This window comes from Acomys russatus, chromosome 5 (assembly GCF_903995435.1).
Source record: "Acomys russatus chromosome 5, mAcoRus1.1, whole genome shotgun sequence".
Classification (NCBI taxonomy): Eukaryota; Metazoa; Chordata; class Mammalia; order Rodentia; family Muridae; genus Acomys; species Acomys russatus.
In genome coordinates this window covers 17,684,706-17,702,426 of record NC_067141.1, presented here as the reverse complement: position 1 = coordinate 17,702,426, position 17,721 = coordinate 17,684,706, and the positions used below count along the sequence as shown (strand labels likewise).

At 46.4% G+C, this 17,721-nt stretch overlaps 1 protein-coding gene across 1 annotated transcript in view; it reads right to left on the bottom strand.

Moving 5' to 3' along the window:
- Mgmt (O-6-methylguanine-DNA methyltransferase) overlaps positions 1 to 17,721 on the bottom strand; it is a 236,658-nt gene that overhangs the window by 31,220 nt on the left and 187,717 nt on the right. Inside the window, exon 3 of the mRNA XM_051145494.1 lies at positions 11,999 to 12,159. Within this exon, the coding sequence (XP_051001451.1) occupies positions 11,999 to 12,159 (161 nt within the window). The remainder of the gene's footprint in view (positions 1 to 11,998; positions 12,160 to 17,721) is intronic.

Below are 17,721 nucleotides of genomic sequence, written 5' to 3'. Positions count from 1 at the left end.
TAAAAAAATTACAGTCATATGATTTAAACTTTGTTTTAAATATAACATAGAGTTTATATTAGTTGTTGCATATGGTGTGAGGCAGGAATTAAGCTAGCTAGCCTTTTGAAGATGGCCATCCAGTTGCTTAAGTACTGTTGAGACATCTGTAGTTCCCATCTTTAAGATAAAATAACTATAAAAGTACTTATATTTTAACCGGTGTGTGTGTGTGTGTGTGTGTGTGTGTGTGTGTGTGTGTGTGTGTGTGTGTGTGTTGAGTGCAGTTTCTGTGGAAGCCAGAACGTGGTATCAGATTCCCTGGACTCTTGTTAATGAGTGGTTTTGAGCTGCCTGACATGAGTTTCGGGAACCAAACTCAGGTCTCCTGTCAAAGCAGCATGTAGTCTTAACTGAGGAGTCACCTTAGATCCCCATCACAGTGTCTTGGACATGTCACTATGCCCCATCACATATAATTTGGAGGAAGTTTTAAAATCAGGTAATGTAAGTTCTTCAACTTACACTGGTTGAATGGTTGAGCTGGTTGAGCTGTGCAATGAGAACAGTTTAAGGAGGACTGACCTCTCTGCAGCATTGGCAGTTTCAGGGATAATGTGTATCTATTTATTTTCCTAGCCTTATTTATATGGTCCAGTGGAGAAATTTTACATATGTTTCATTAATATCAAATATTTTCCATGATAATATTATCATTTTAAATGTTATTCTATATTATTCCATATAACAATCGAACTTATTCTTGTATATAGCACCTTGTTGAATTTACTTATTTAATGTTTTCAAAAGTCTTTGATATATTCTATGTATCATATAACTTAAAAATAAAGATAGCTACATTTAATTATTTCTGATATATACCCACTTTATTTCAGTTCTATATAGTATTATTTCTTTTATATTTTTGGTATATGTATGTATGTTCATGTACGTGTAACTGCATGCAGGTAGGTACGCATGCATGTGCACATACACAGGTGTATATAGGCTAGAGGTCAACTTTGGGTGTCTTGTTCGATCACTTTCCACCTTAGTTTTTGAGCTAGAGTCTCTCAGTGAACTTGTAGTTCACTGATTGGCTAGACTGGCTAGCCAGAAAGCCCCAGGCATCACCTTGTCTTTGCCTTTCCAGTTCTAGGATTATATATGTATACTGTGATTCCTGCTTTGTTTGTTTGTTTTTTACAGCTGAGGGAGAGCAGGCAATCATGTCCTCATGCTTGTGTAGCAAAGAATTTACCAGCTCAGCTCCCATTTCAGACTTTCTTTCCTTTAATGTATCTAAGTCTTATAAAAAACATTTAATAGAGTCTGTCTTTTTTTTTTTTTTAAAGATAAGTCTTTTCATCTATGCCATTTTACTTGAGTCTTAAGAACATTTACATTTAATATAATTATTGACATGGTTGAATTAGAGTATTATAAATCAGTATTTCTTCCATCTACTCTTTTCTTCTCCATTCCTTGGTTTTCTTTTAGATTTGTTTAAAAAAAAGTAAGCATTTTGTTTTGAGCTATACATCTTGGTTTTCAGTGGCAGTCTAGTATTGTTAATATGCATCATGATTTATCACAGTCTATCCTTAAATAACGTCCCACTTGCTCACAAGAACATAAGAAACATATCACAATGTATTTCCAGTCCCCAGTCCTATCTTCTGTGCTACTCTTGTTATGTATTTTACTTCTACATATATTATAAAACCCCAAATAGGGAGTAATACAAAATAAATTTTACTGTGAGTAGTTGATTATTTTAAAAATAAGAATGCTGAGAAAATACTCACCACCCTTGCCCATATATTTTCTGGGTCTAGTTATGTTCAGTGCTCTGGGAATGCTCAACACTCAGCTCTCCAGTCGTTCTGTATCTGCCTTCCAAACACACTCATGACAGTATTCTGCATTAGGCTCAAGGGGACACACCAGACTCCTGGCATTCCTTCTCTGCACAGCTCCCTCTTCTCCAGCGCTCAGCCCACAGACGGCAGTCAGCTGGGACACTGAACACAGGACTATAACAGATGCAGCAGCAACGGAAGTGGTTTTAAAGGCAAAACCCGAGAAAACCCCACATGTCCACTGACAGCGGACAGGGAAAAAAGAAAAACGATGGGCATTTGTAACATGGGATTCTCCACAGTAGAACTCCATATACCTGCTCTCATAAACACATTGACTGAAAGGAGCAACTCAGGAAGACACTGCTAAATCTACTCATTTCAATGATAGGCACAGTGTTGGAAAGGGGAGGGGGCAGGCAGGCTGGGGCAGGCCTTCCTAGTGCTGGCTGGTGCATCTGTGGTGTGCCCTTTACTGTTTACACTTCACAACCCATTGAATATTCTTTGGCCTGAGGTAATAGTTCATGGTAAAAAGAATGGAAGCATCAATCTCTTATCCATGTGCTCTACAACTGCTCTAGTGACACTCCTGACACTGACACTCCTGTCCCCATCACACGACCTCTTTCTTCCATGCTCAGAACAAGAATGGGGTGCAAAAGAGACACTAACACACTTGGTGCCTATAGTATGGGGGTCATGGGGAAAGGATATGTATTCACCTTCTGGGGACATACAAGGTTACAGCTTCCTCCAGGAGCCAGACACTGGGCTATGTGCTAAGACAGGGAGAGCATTCTGAGTGGGTTCTAGGAACATGGGCAGACCCCTGGGTCATAGAGCAACTGGCAGCACCATGGATGAGTAAGGTACTTTTGAGTATTATGTGATCCCTCATGACTACTCCTGACAACTCCTTCTGTGCGGTACACATCAACGAATGTCTTGATACTGAGGAACCAGTTGCCTATGAGGAGTAAATGACAGGACACAAATATGAAGCAGTGGAAACATACAGGGAAGAGTACCCGACAGGTTGGATGGCTACGTGACCCCTGAGAGTCAGAAGAATAGCTAGAAAGAAGAGAAAGTTGGAGGACCCAGACATGGGCACAACTGTATCACGTCACCTTCTGCGGCCTGCCTAAGAGGCAAAGTGCTGGCTTTTAGGACTCCTGCAGACCTTCCCATCCCAGACTCTAGTTGTCCCTCCAAGCAGACACTTAAATTTTTATTACATTTAAAAAATTATCTATCTATCTATCTATCTATCTATCTATCTATCTATCTATTCATCCATCTATCTATCTGTATCTGTGGAGGTCAGAGGACAACTTGAAGGAGTTGCTTCTCTCCTCCTGTCATGTGGCCCCAGGGATCTAACTGAGGTCATCTAGCTTGGCAGCAAGGATTTCTACCTACTGAATCATCTCATAGGCCCTTGAAAAGCCATTTACTGTGACCTAGGACTTTACAGTGTACAGGGAGACAAAATTATAGGTTGCAGGATCTTCTTATTTTTTCCAGTGAAAGTCATAATATTCTCCAGCACTTATCTAGAAGAGAGACTACAAACCAAAATGCTCTTTGGACAGCTGTTGGGATTGTGGCGGCCACGTTCCCTCTAGCCAACACCACACAGCAAACAGAGAAGGAGCTTAGCTAAGCCCACTGAAGGCACAGAATGGCCTCAGCATGGACTCTGAGTCTTCTCTGAGCCTCAGAATATGCAGAACTTGGTGCCGAGTGTCACTCCCAACTGTGGATGCTGACCAGGACACATCTGGTTCCTCAGCAGGTGGTTCTTGTGCTGGGTCATGACAGCTTTCTAGAGCACAACTGTTGTTTCCACTCAGGATGTCAGTGACTTAGGAGGTGTTAGGGCCTGAAGGGGGCACTAAATGAACTAACTCAAGCCCATCCCTCAGGACCTCAGAGCACAGCACATTTGGAGGGAGTCTTTTGAGGTGAAGAAGTTCACGGGGGGGGGGGGGGGGGGGGGGGGGGGGGGTGCGGTGGGGGGAGTCTTATGCTGGACGCTAATCCGATCTGGCTGATATCTTTAGGAAGTCAGAGAGACATGCTAAAGATAAGGGGAAAGAAATCACAGAGAGTAGCAAGAGACAAGTTTGCCACTCAAGCGCAAAGGCCTCTGAAGAAATCAGCCCTGCTGACACCTTGGTCCTGGGCTCTCAGCCTCCACAGCTTTCAGAAACCTGTCATACTTTGCTATGGCAGTTCAGAGGCTAGAGAGGTTGCCTGGGGTGACACGGAGGTCAGGGACAGTGGAGGCAGTTACCACACTCCATACCAATGGGTACAACTCCCAAGGGCTCTGCTGACAAGGTGGTGGGCATAGGTCATGTGCTCAGCTCCCAGATATCTTAACAGGTACCTGCTAGCAGAGGTTCGCCCCTCCCCAAAACAAAACAAAACAAAACAGGTATGCTGGTCCCTGGGTGTCTCCTCAAGAGCCAGCCAGCCAATCAGCCTGCACTTCGAGGTAAATAGGCAGTAACTGTGGAGAACCACAGCTGCTCAGGGATATTGCTCAGAGGCTCTGACAAATGTGTGAACTTGTCTGGGAAGAATAAGAAAAAAAAAAGTCTACTCATTCAGACAGGGCACCAACCACAGGCCAAAGAAACGACCTAGTTCACCAATGTCTTGTTTGATGAAGCAATGGTTTTATTTGTTGTAGCTTAGCAATGGGTTACTCATGAGTGACTGTATTACTGAGGAAAAGTCTCTCTCAGCCACCATTAACTGTTTATATAGCCTCTGGCAAGGGCAGGCTTTGTGAAGGCTTCCTTGCTAGAAAGTATTACGTAAGGGTGATGGAGCACAAACCCAGTCTTGGGCAGGTTTCCTATTAAATATTCAAGATGGCAACGGCTACGTCATACCCAGAGGCCAACATTTTTTCAGTAGGGCAGCAGTCTTCCCTCACTGCTGCATGGTGGTGCTGCCCTCTGCAAAGCCTTTTCTGAACTCCATCAGCCTCAGCTTCAAAAAGATGAACCAGAACTCTAGGATAAGCGGGTTACACAGAGCGGGAGCCATGCAACCCTGACAGCCTCTCCCTTGCCTTCAGAGGCACCTCACGGTCAAGGTCAAAAGCTCCTGAGGACCTGGTGCTGCTAGAGCAGAACGGGAGGCTGCTTCAGTCTTGTACTCACATGTTTTGTAGAAGCCACAAGTGCTGGCCTTGAGGCTGATGTGTCATTCCAGAGGTCAGCCCGAAGCCAAGTGTTACTGTGTGGGGTTGTTTGTGGTCAGGTTGGGCAGCTGGCTAAGAGAGTCTATGCATTTCCCTCGCTGCACTGGGTTTTCATGGAAGCCTCCTGAGGAACAGGCCAAGGTTTTTCAGCTGTCTTTTTGTGGTCAGCCCCAGGCTACAGCTAGGAGCAATGCCCCCACCCCCCAGCCTTGACCATAGCAAGGGCAGCTTTTTAATACAAATTGGACCATTAGTAATATTTAAGTGGATCAGCTTTAACACAAATAAATGACAACTCCCGATGAAGTGTTAAAAACAAAGTCTGTTTTCTAGAGAGAGGAAACAGGCATTGTGGCTTCCTCTTGTCCTCAAGGTGGACAGCTGGTCCCTGGCCAGGTGTTCAGTATGAACCACCACGGCTGGCCATGCAGGGATCTATGACGAAGTCTGTAGTGCACATCAAAAGGTCTTAATGGTTTCAATATTTATCTGCTGCAGGGAAGCACTCTAAAAAGAAGACTAGAAAAATATTCTGCTAATGGCTGTGTCTTTGCCATTAAAATGAAAAGCTTAATGCATCTTATAATCAGAGGACAATTTGCAAATCATTAAGAGAAATGTAAAATTCCATTAAAATACAAATCAAGAGACTCTCCCCGGACTAATAATCTTTTTGATATTATTTTGCATTTCACCATTTCTGTTCCAATACCCGGGCCCCACAAATGATCAGCTCTTGAGCAGACTATTTACCACCGCCTACTTCTTTAACGAGAGACGGAGGGAAGAGGGATCTGCTATTCAGAGCAGGTACTAATGAAGAATTCCATATATTCTGAAATTTAATTAAAACCCCAAAGATTTCAAATTAGATGCAATTTGAAATGCCTGGGGCAGAAATACATGCACTTGCGTGGCGAGGGTATCACACTGAAAGCTGATACCGTAATTGGTCTTGATGTATTTTTGTGTTGCTGGGCTGAAGCACAGAACTCATAACCATATAAAAATTCTCTGTAGATTACCTGCTCATTGAAAATGCCATCACTCAGGTAGGCCTCTACTAAATTACCATGCTACTAAAATGCACAAAGTGATTCGGAGAGTACAGTGGCACAGCTGGTCGACGCTGCCAATGAGTTATGCATGCGTCAACGCTGCCTTTTTTCTTAGTAAAATATGCTCAGCTGAATATTAAAATATAATTGGCATTCAACCTAAGTAGCTTAAACCATTTTGTTATCTTCTTTTAAACCGATTTGGCTCCTCCACGGTTATTTTCAAGAATGCAACTCACAAGCTAATGATAGCATCGAATTCGGCTAGATTTGTGCTGTTTTACATTTGTCATAAATGGGTATGGCTTCCAGAGCCTGCCAGGGCTGGCCTTTAATATTCGCTGCTTTTGAACATCAAAGGCCCAATTCTTGGGGAAGGAAAGGGGGGATATGCCATTTATGTTCGTTCTTGCATATTTTATTCCAAGAAGAGGGAAGAGGATGCGGATTTCTATGAAAAGTGTGTCTTGGCTGCAATAAGCCAGTCTGTCACCCTGGCTCAGTTGCTAGGTCTTCCCAAAGCCATTTGCTTAAGGAAGGGCTCAAGAGGAATATCATGCTGCTTGGAGGGGTGGGAAGGGCCAGTGGAGCCCAGTCCAGTAGGAATGTTTATTTATTTATTTAAAGGCAGGCAGGGCGCACATGCAAAAGCATACCCAAGTTTATGAGTGGGTTCCTTTCATACAATACACATTTGTGTCCTAATTAGCAGTAATAGTAAGGAAAAAAAAAAAAAAAAAAAAAAAAAAAAAAAAAAAGGAAAAGTAGTTTCCATAGTAACAGATAGATAGATATGTTCACACTGGCTGAGGTGCACAGCTCACCTGTGACTTCCCAAGCATTGTCAATGCTTGCCTGGGTGAAAGAAAACCCTCAGGTGATCTGAGCTAACAGCAGGAAGTATTTATGAGCATTTGAAAACGCTCTTTCCCTGCTTTGTCCTTCAGCTTTCTTCAGAAGTAATTTACTATATGGCATAAAAACATGGCCGAGGGCAGGGCACGCCTGGGAAGCCCACAGGGTCCGCATTCTGGAGGGTTCCCCGGCTTCACAAAGCCGTCAGCCGTTCTGGTGGCTACTACCCTGTCAAGAAGCAATGCTGTCTTTACTCTAAGGATCTGACTTTTCTGGGCGGGCTTTTAGATGAAACTCATAAATCCCATATTTTAAGAGTGCACATAGGGGTCTAGGTAAACCTCTGGAAAACATTTAAATGAAGGAATAGTTTTTACACTCTGTCTCCTACCATTAACTTTTTTGGCATTATTCTTAACTGTAAACCAATATTTAACATATTGATAATGTATAGTCCAATTCTATACTTAAAATATTGATAACATATAGGCCAACACTATGCATGTTTATTACAATATTACTTATCTATATAGTTAATAAATTGTGCTATGACTTCAGAAATTTTAAATGACTATGATTATCTGTAATATGTAAACAGATAATTTCTAGGACAACAAAATATAAAGATGTGAACATTCCCTTTGGGAGTAACACATATGTATCTAATGCTAACAGAGGAAATAAAACTTTAAAAAACACTTTTAAGTGAAAAATCTGTTTTTATTTAAAAAATATTTATTTAATAGGTAATCTGTATTTTTAGAGCTTATCTCAAATTTAAAACTCCTGAAGAACATAGTGGGGTGGTTTCTATCTTCTCATGTAGAAATTTGACCACATGCTGTCACTAGAAGAGTCACACCCTAGATCCAGCATTAGGATTCAGCAGAGAGACCCTCTATATGCTGACATATCAAGTGGGATTTATTTTGGAGATTTACTGAGGTAAATCCAGAGGTAACTATAGTAAGTGTTTTCCCACAGAAGTAGCACTCATAATAAATGCAGAAATCCATTATGATCTCCATTGTGGCAGGGGTCCTCTGTATCAGCAGTTTGAACTTGGCTGACTTTTGTGGGGATCCTTTTAGGCCATGGGCTATCCTTGGTTGGGTTGCGTGGTGGAGCCCTGTACCCTGGCACAGAGGCCTTCACAAGATCAACTTTCTAATAGTGGAGACCTCTGAGGACCTTCTTGGGGATCAAAGCCTGGGCTGTGACTAAATCTCTAGACCCCTCTGGTTGCTAGGTTACCTAGTGCTTTAGCAACTGCTAACTGGTCTTGGGCTCTGCATATAGGGACAAGCCCCAAGTTCTTGGGGTCTGGCAGGTTGCAATTCTGTCCTGAGATGGCATTTCAATGTATTTCAGCCCTTGGTAATCACAACACTGGGTCTGCCTTAGATAGTTTTAATGGAAATCAGCCTCTGAAGCAACCCTCTCTGCTTCCATCAGTCACAAACCTTAGCAGAACCTATGGTCCCACTCCTCCACTGTCTCATAATTCTGCCAGAAGCATGCAGACACCACTTATGGTTCTGGGTCGCTGTGGCAACAGTCTACTGCAGTCTCCTGGCCATGCTCTTGAGATGCTAAGGGCATCAGCTAAAACACTGCAGTGATCTGGAAGCAATCCGTAAGATGCAGAACCTTAGCTACCCTTTTCTCAAGACAAAAATGGATGCCCACACCTCTTGCTCTGCTAGGTACACATTCCTACATTAGGCAGACGAGAGTTTCACCTGTCAATAAACAGAAGCACATCACTCCATAGCGTGCATTGTTATAGGTTCAAAAAAAAAAAAAAAAATCACCTCAACACAGGGTGAAACATGTCACAGAAAGCATTCAGAAGTCAAAAGTCTTAGGAACTATTTTCTTTTCTTTTTTTTTTTTTTGCATTGTTGGTCTTTGAACTCATGGCTTTGCTAGACAAGCACTGTACAACAGGCAAGCACTGTACCACAGAGCCACAGAGCTAGTTCAATAGTTTCTTTTAGAGCACTAATTCTCAAGTAGGATATGCGTCTGCTCATCAGGACATTGATGTCTCCTGGAGAGGGGCAGCTAATGCATATAGACATTTGTAGGTATGCAGGGAGCTGGAGAAGGCTGTGGTCTAAAGGACCAACCCTGCATGGACACAGCCAAACCTGTGGTCCACAGGACCAGCCCTGCATGGACACAGCCAAACCTGTGGTCTACAGGACCCAGCCCTGCATGGACACAGCCAAACCTGTGGTCTACAGGACCCAGCCCTGCATGGACACAGACAAAGTGGGCCAGAAGACCCAGAGGCTCTGTAGGATGCCTCCCTTGAAATAAGGCCTTCCAGAAAGCCACCTGGGAGCTGGAGTGAGCTCACCCCAGCTCCCTCAGCATCAAATTACATGGGGCCATACTACTCTCCTTAAAAAAAAAAGTGTTGAAATAATCAGGTCAGAACTAAATATTGAAGAATATGGAAACAAACAAGCAACAAAGGAAACAAAAATAATCCACAACAAAAAAACCCCAAGATATGCAAATAGAGAAATAAAAATACACAGGACATAGAACTGGTGAAGGGAATATTAATTCCATATCAAAGTGTACCCAGTCTTCCTGCTCTGAATGGACTGGCCCAGGGTCCCCAGCTTCCAGAGGACACTGCGCTATCCCAAGATCCTCTCTCTGCGAGCTTTCCTTCTTGCTGTCTACCTCCCTGGCATCACAAGATGCAAACTGGACAAAGCAGGGGGGCGGGGACAGGATGGGAGGGGTGTCATTTACACATGCGGAGTAGACCCAATTAATTCCATATATGTCAGGGCACCCTAACCAACCCTACCCCGCCTTCTTCAAACTGTAAAATCTGCACACCTGGTCCTTGCCCAGGAGCAAACGACTACACTAAATTAAAAAAACCTGGCCTGCACATGCTGGGGCGTGGGAAACCCTGGGCCCCCATCAGCAGCCACTAACTGTCAGAGAGGCAGGCCTGGTCCAAGTGACCTTGGGAGCTAACAGCCTGCATCTTAGAATTCCTAACACACCAGGAAGAAGCCTATTCTGTCTAACACCGCCAGAGCGGATCTTGTCTACCTGGAGATGCGCTGCTGTACTGCAGAGCTGGGGGTGGCCCATGGCTTCAGCTTATTCTGATGGTTATATCTTACGTCTTCCCCAGTTCCAAAGAACAAGGACTTGCTGGCATAGAGCACTGCCTCAGTGTGGGTCTGGTGTGGACGCCTGAAGTGCTGGGGATGTGCCTGGGGACTCTTTAGGTCTGGTACCTCAATCCGGAGTCCCAGGCATGCACAGGAACAGCAGGGGGCGGGGAAGGGCTCTCTGCTCTGGGCCTGTTGTTGTAGAGGAACACCTGGCTGTTCTAGTGCCATTTTTGGTTGGTCACCCTACCCTGACCATGAGATGACGCACACCACACCTTCTCCAAGTCTGGCCTGGTTTGTGTAAGGCCAAGCTAGTCTCCGGACCTCACTACCTGGTTTGCCAAAAGTGAGTCATTTCCTTACAATTTTGGCCTCTACAGCTTTCCTTAAGCAGTACAACCAATCTCAGGCAAAGGTTAAGATTTTACAGGCTTGTTCCTCATCCACTACCTCCTGGGATTAGACAGCTAGTCCTGCCTTTATAAGATAGTTTTCTATCCTGGGACCCTGGACCTTACCGTCCCATGTCCTTGGGAGGCCTACGAGAAGAGTGGCTGGCTCTCTCTGCCCGAGTCCACCTCTCCCTTCCTTGGACCCAACAGTAACACATGTCCCCTCTGGGCAGCTGGAGATGTTCAACTGTCACACACCATCACTTCAGCCACAGCTCACAGTATCAGACACAAAGTGTGGGCAGGCACACAGGCAAATTCTCTTCCCCAGTGGGTGGATGATGAAGGCGTGGTCACTAGACACACAGCGTCCTGCAGACACCCACTGACCTCTCTCAGAGACCCCTTAACTAATTCTGGCACCCCTGCTGGCGGTAGCCTTCCGAAGACAGTTTTGGGTGACCCAGGGTTGGATAAGGTGCCAGTTCAGTCCAGTTGTCCTTTCAATTTATTTGCATAAAACAGATCCCCTGTTTTATCTGCTCACTTGTCTGACCTTGTTAGTGAACCCGGTCAGGCATCAGTCTGACCTCAGAGGGCTTATGGCCTCATTTAAAAAAAAAAATCAACTTCATTTTTCAAGTGTGAGCTGAAAACCAGGCACAACTCAAGCACTTTTATATTATATTTAGTAAACACCATTCTGAACCTCAAGGTTGCTTTAAATTCACCATAGTTAAAAATCACAGCCCCCCCCCATTAAGGAGATTTGCATGCATATGTCTGAATATGAAGATATACTAATTTATATTAAATGGTTTCTTATAAAAGTCAGTATGCGGAATACATTTCTGCTATAGGCCTAGAGTGATCTCAGCTGTAGTAATTAATTTCTGTGCTGAATAGATCCAAACAAGCTTAAGAAGAAAGGCGATGTTTTCTTAGGTTACTGGGAGACTTTAAATGCCCTTAGTAAAAGCAATGCATTTTAAATTCATCATTTAAAATGATAACTTGGAGAAATTAGAACTTATCTGGGAAGATGCAGTGGTGGGGTGGACTTTGAAATCACTGGTACCAAGTAACTTCACAGAAGAGGCTAACTGCCCAGATACAGGGTTCATTTTCTGTGCTGCTGGCAAGCTGAGAGTTTAAGTTAACAATAAGCTTATTGAAGAATTTACTGCCATTCATATGTGTTCCTATTTAAACCTTTCAGCCAAGCCAGAGTCAAGAGCTGATCTGCATGCATCATTTTTACTGCTTTTGCCAAGAATTATGTGACCACGTGCCAAAACTAACACAAACCACTCGGAATGGGCGGGGTCGTGAGCTCTTAGCCTTCGGCCTTCAGCTTGGCCGCATGCCGCCTGTGTTTAGACGATGTGAAAATTCCAAGCCTGTGTAGTCAGTAACGAGCTGTGATGTCAGCCATAGTTAATAAGTCAGGCTCCCCAAAGGCAGCGTGGTTACCAACCTTGCTGGAACACAGGGTGATGGAGAGCAGGCAAGGGGAGCCCCTCTGTGGCTGCAGGTTCCTGAAAATAGGCTTCCAGCCAGGCTCTGCACTGCACCAGGGCTTCTGGCACTCCCTCTGGCCCACTGAGCACCTCTGGACTAGCTGGAGCCTCTGCAGGGCTGAAAAAAAAAGGATAAGATGCTTAGTAACCACATGTGACAAGAGGGTACCCTACTGCAGCTAATGGGGGAAGACTGCCAGCCACTCCCCAGTGTGTGTCTCTGGCAGACACAGAGAACTGCAGATAACGGAAATGACCACTGAGGGATGCTGGGAAGGAAGCCACTGAAGTTCCCATGTCTGCTTTCCTGTCCCCAGGTTTATTAAGTGCAGGGAGAGCTCAAATGATGGTTCCCCAGCTTCTGCATGCATAGGGCCTGGGGATAGGAGCCAGCAAATCGACACAGAGGAGCATCCCATCCCCCTACCCCAACCTTGGTTTTGGATTTAGAAGTCCCCATCATCAGGTAATTACTATTAAAATTGTTCTCCCTAAACATCAGGTCATTAGGCTGTGCCCTTCACATTGCATCTCACACCCTGAATCCCCACAGCAGAGGGGGCATCGCTTCTGAGAAGGCGTTGAGCTCCACCCTTGGAAGCTCTTCTGAGTAACCGACCCATGACACATAGCACTGGTGTGGGTGTAAAGTGACGTCACCCTGTGAGTTTTAAGCTTCTAGGCTAGCAGGGTGGCTCCTCTTCTGCCTGGGGTGTCTAGTTGGAGGGGCTTAGTGACAAATCCTCCTGTTCACTCTCTGTTGTCCCTGCCGTGTCAATGCCCTGGCGTTTAAAACTGAAGCGGTTCATAGCAACTTTGGATGGTTTCTTGCTGTTTCCACATGGGGCCATCTTCTGTTCCTTGACTTGGCCCTGTGTGGAGCCCACTGCTCATGCCCAGCTGGGGTCTGCCTTCTGGGTTGTGCTCCACAGGCTAAGAGCACACGCTGCAAAGGAAGGCCACTTCTGCGCTCTGGGCTCGGAGCCTGGAGTTTTATGGCCGACTCAGATTTTGTTTCAATTCTCTAGGACCCACATCCAAGAGGCACAGACACTTGATCCGATTTCTCTGGTGAGTTTTCTCCCCCTGTTCATATGCAGGCTCTAGACAGGAGCACGCTTCTGTGTGACTTCCTGGCCTGGCGGGTACAATGTCTCCAGGACTTCTCAGGCAGCTCAGTGTCAGCACTCTCATGGGAAGGTGGAAAGGCCTGGATGCTGTAGAGAGCCGAGACTCCTTGGATTGTTAACTCACCAGTCGCCTTCGGCTCCTACATCTAGTGATGGTTGACATATTTCATTTAGACCATGGGTCTGTGTCCACACATGGATACCTTGGGGACCAGGAGAGGCCTTTACTCAGCTTTGGAAATGGGGCCCTACACAAGTTTAACAGGTGGGTGGGGAAGTGGGTACAGAGGGCTGGGAAGGAAAGCCCAGGCCTGGCTGTCTGAGTGAAGTTGGTGAGGGGCTTGATGGGCTCCAGAGATGGGCTCCTGAGAGCTACTGAGGGTGTTGATGGGGACGACAGTTTTCCATAAAGACTAAGGCAAAAAAGCATCAGTGCCAGACCTCAGAGGCAGGGCAGGAAGGTCTCAAGTCACAGGAGGACAAGCTGGCTCCCAGGGCAAGGAGGCTCAGAAGGTCCTACGGCGGGGTGTCCCACAAGCATGAGTTGAGGTGACTTTCATGTAGGGAAGATTCTGGTTGAGGAAACACAGGTTGCTGGTGTGCAGCTCCATCCTTGTTTGTGTTCTGCACAGAGCTTTGCACATGGACCTGTGCAGGTGCGACTGCCCAGGACAGCACACGGCGAGGGGCTTTGTGTCTCCACTAAGTCCTTGCATCTTTCTATGGATGAAGTTCGCAGGCAGGAGGACGCACACCAGGGTTCCTTCGTGCTGGTTTCAGGGAGGGCAGGAAGTCATTCAAAAATGGCCTCAGAAGCATCTAAACCACTGTTAGGCCTCAGGAAGGAACAGAGGATGGATGGAGAAAGAAGCCACAATGCATGAGAGTACTGGCACAGAAGTGGACGACAGAGGGGAGAAGTCGGGGATGGGGGTGGGGGTGGGTGAGGGTGGTGCTGGGGAGATAGTTGAGCTGGTAGACTGCTTGCTGCACAAGCATGGCCATCTAAGTTGGACTCTCAGTGCTAGTGTAAAAAAGCCGGGACACACGGCAGGTACTCATACTCGCGGTCCTGGCGAGCGGAAGACAGTCCAGCCTGCTTGGTGAGTTCCAAGCCAACGAGAGACCCTGTCTCAAGAAGATGGACACCATCCAAGGAATGACACCTGGGATTGTTCCCTGCACCCCCACCGCCTCCACATACACACAGTCAAGCCCTGAGCTGGCCAATCCTGTGGGCCTCACCACCAGCTTTCCGGAAGCTACTAAAGGGACTTCATTGAGCTCACTGCCTGAACAAGCAGGTGTCAATCCAAGCCACTGGTGCCTGTATACCCCAGGTGGGCCCCAGGGATCACAGCTCGCTCCCCGTGCAGACTACAGGCCTCTCTTGGGAGTCTCCCGAGGAGATGGAACTGTTTCATGGCTCTGACTGCTTTCCTTATTAGCAATGTCTGATCATGGGAGGAAGAACTTCTGCCCGTGCCCGGCTTGGGTATTAGTCAATTTTAGCGATACATGCTCAGTCATTCTGTTGCCCACTAACCAAGTGAATGGAGCATCAGGGATGTCGAAAACGAAAGATGGAGAAAATATAGAATGCATTTTGCCCTCCGGGTCCCTGGGGAGGGTGGGAGAACGAGGGAACAGGTGTGTTGTGAGCTGGAGGTAACCTGGTCTCTCCAGATCAAGGCAGCCAGCCAGCAGCCTGTAGTCTTCGGGGTTCATCACACCTAGCCAGACTGGCGGTGAATAAAATCCATGCCCATGGGCACAGACCCACAACCAAGGACGCAGGAAGGACAGGACTCTGTCTAGGCCCTGTGTCGAACTACCTACTCTTCACAGAATGTAAGTGGTGGGCGGGGTGGGTGGGCACAGATGAGACAGGTAGCTGAGACTAGTTAGTACCTCAGCGTCAAGGTCAGGTTAGTGTGGATGCTGAGGGGCACTGCACACAGGGGTCCAGAGGGACGTCAATGCTCATGGTGTGAGGGGGCATTTTAAAACACGAGTCTGGGGCGTCAGTATTTCCCAGGAACTGCTTGGAGGCCTCTGGTGCCCATGGTGGCCTTCCCTCTACCTTGAGGAGGGCAAGCCGTGTTTCCTAGCATTTCCCGCTCTTAAAAGGATATGTGTAGAATTTTTATAGTAGTGAAATTCATCTTAAATTGATTTTTTATGCTTGTGCTAAAGATCTCACCTCTGATTCACTCCGGGGTTCTCTTTTTAACTCTTTCTCCACCGGCCCTAGATAACTAGCCATGGGTGAAATGTAATTAAACAGCTTTGATTCCGAAGCAAGGATTTATGGGGCTACATTTAAAATGAATGGCTTTAAACACACACATAAAACCAGATTTTTAAAGCCATGACACAAATTTCCATTTCTACAATAAAATGAAATTTATTCTCTTGCCCTGCCCTCTTCCTCCAACCATCCCTGCTGCTCGCCCAGGGAAGAGCTACGGCTTGACAGCAGCACTAACGGCGGCTCTTATGATGGAGGTGTTTCCTCTAGACCTCCCTGCTGACGGACCCTGAAACTCCAGTAATTAGGGGCTCCGTGGCCCCACTCTTTTAAATGCCACATCCAGGTTTCCTTAACACCAGCCCAGAACAAGGTGTGAACCCCGAGAACTGCTCAGTACTTTGCTTGGCATCCCTTGGCGACACTTGCTCCAACCTCAGTGGTTGACATCAGTCCAACTCTTTAGGCCAGCATGTTCCCTGTCTCCGTGGAGGAATAAAGCGGTGAAAATTGTGACACAACCCCCTTTTTGCTCTTTAACTTGGTTGGGGGCTGAAAAAAAAAAAACTCTGCTTCCTTCAGCTTCTCCATGGGAGGATGGAGTACGCGGAATTTTTAACACACTGAGGTTGGGGTCAGCTAAGGCCTGTTTGGAGGATTTCTTCAAGAAATTAGCAACTGTTGGTGATTCCAGGACAAGAGTGTACTGCCAGAGCACAGGGCTGTCCACATGCAGCCATGCTGCCGTAGCTGTCTGTGGGAGGGTCTCAACCCATTTCCCTTCCTTGACTTTGAGAAAGGACGACCCATGGTGCACGGCAGTTCTGATCACGTCTTTCAACTCATCACAGGGCAAAGGAAAGTGGCTGCAAAGCCCCAGTCCTGACTTCTGCCACAGGAGCGGAGTTATTCTCTCCTGGGTGTAGCTCACATGTCAAGAAATGGACACCACCAGGAACAGAACACAAGACAGGCATAAGACAGCGATCCAGCCAAGACCGAGGGAGCTGGCCCCGGTGCCGTGTGCAGTGTGCATCTTGTCTCCTGAATCATGTCAAGTTGGTTAACCACTCAGTGGAGACCAGAGATGGCAAGGCTCTGTACGGCAGGTGTTGCCAAGCCACAGACTCCCATAGGAGCCTTGCCTGGGGTCTCGTTCTTTACCAAGTGATGACATGTGCATGCCATGCTACAAGGGGAACGTAAGGGCACACCTGTCACTTCCTCTTCCCATCTTTCCCAGCATACAGATCCACCCAGCAATCTAAAACATGGCGCAACCCATGGGAGACTTTGGTATGCAGATCCTGGGATGCTTCAGCAAGTCCCTTGGAGGAGAGTCACTAAAGGCTCATTTCTCAATGACTTCTACCTCCCCGCGACAGTAAAGCATTTGCCTTAAACACCACTTGATGTAAGAAAATAAGCTACAACTTTCTTAGAGTCATCCACACCTGACGGGACCATGAAATGACAGTCACCCCCATGGTGGGTGATGCCATGGGACAATCAGAATGCTGAATGACAAAATCATCTGCTCATGCCGTCTCCTCTGTGACCCCAGTCTCCCTGCATCCGCCCCCCCCCCCAGGACTTTTCATGCTATGCTTTGGGAATGTTAACTATGACAGTAGAGGGTCATACAAGAAGAATTCTATAGATCAGAGTTCTTCCTGGCAAGGAGCCGACGGAGGCTGTGTCCTTCAGCAAGGTGTTAGAAGAAGCAGTGTGACAATGTGCGGAGTTCCCGGCAGGGCTCTTTAGAGGAGGATGAGCCTAGAGTCGAGGCTACACGCAGCATACTGGACAGCCTTAGGTGAAAAACACTGCCAAGGCCAAGCACACCTTGCCTTCTCTGGCTTCCAGTGTGTGGTGTGGAGGGCAGGGGGAGCCTCTGGGACTCTGGGATGGAACTCCAGACTTCACAAGCTTACTGAGGCACAACTGCAGCAAAGGTGACTTTATAAACATCGTGTGGAGACTCTTGCTCCGCCGTGCTGGCACGTGCACAATTATGTCTAATTTAGAAGATCTCTAGCCGAGTGGCTTGTGTTTGATGGATGTGTCCTGCATCTAATTACGCCTTCTCACTAAAAGTCAGGCATTTTTCTTCCAGGGGTAGGATTGAAGACAAGAAACAAACTACGCTACCTGCTATCAATAAAGACCACTTTTTAGAAAAAGGCAGACTGAATAAAGCCTTTAAACTTTCTATTCCGACTCAGTGAAGATCTGATTGCATCCATGGCTTACTGGGGAGAGTGCCCACATAGGTGGCCCCTTCCTCGGGCACCTGTAG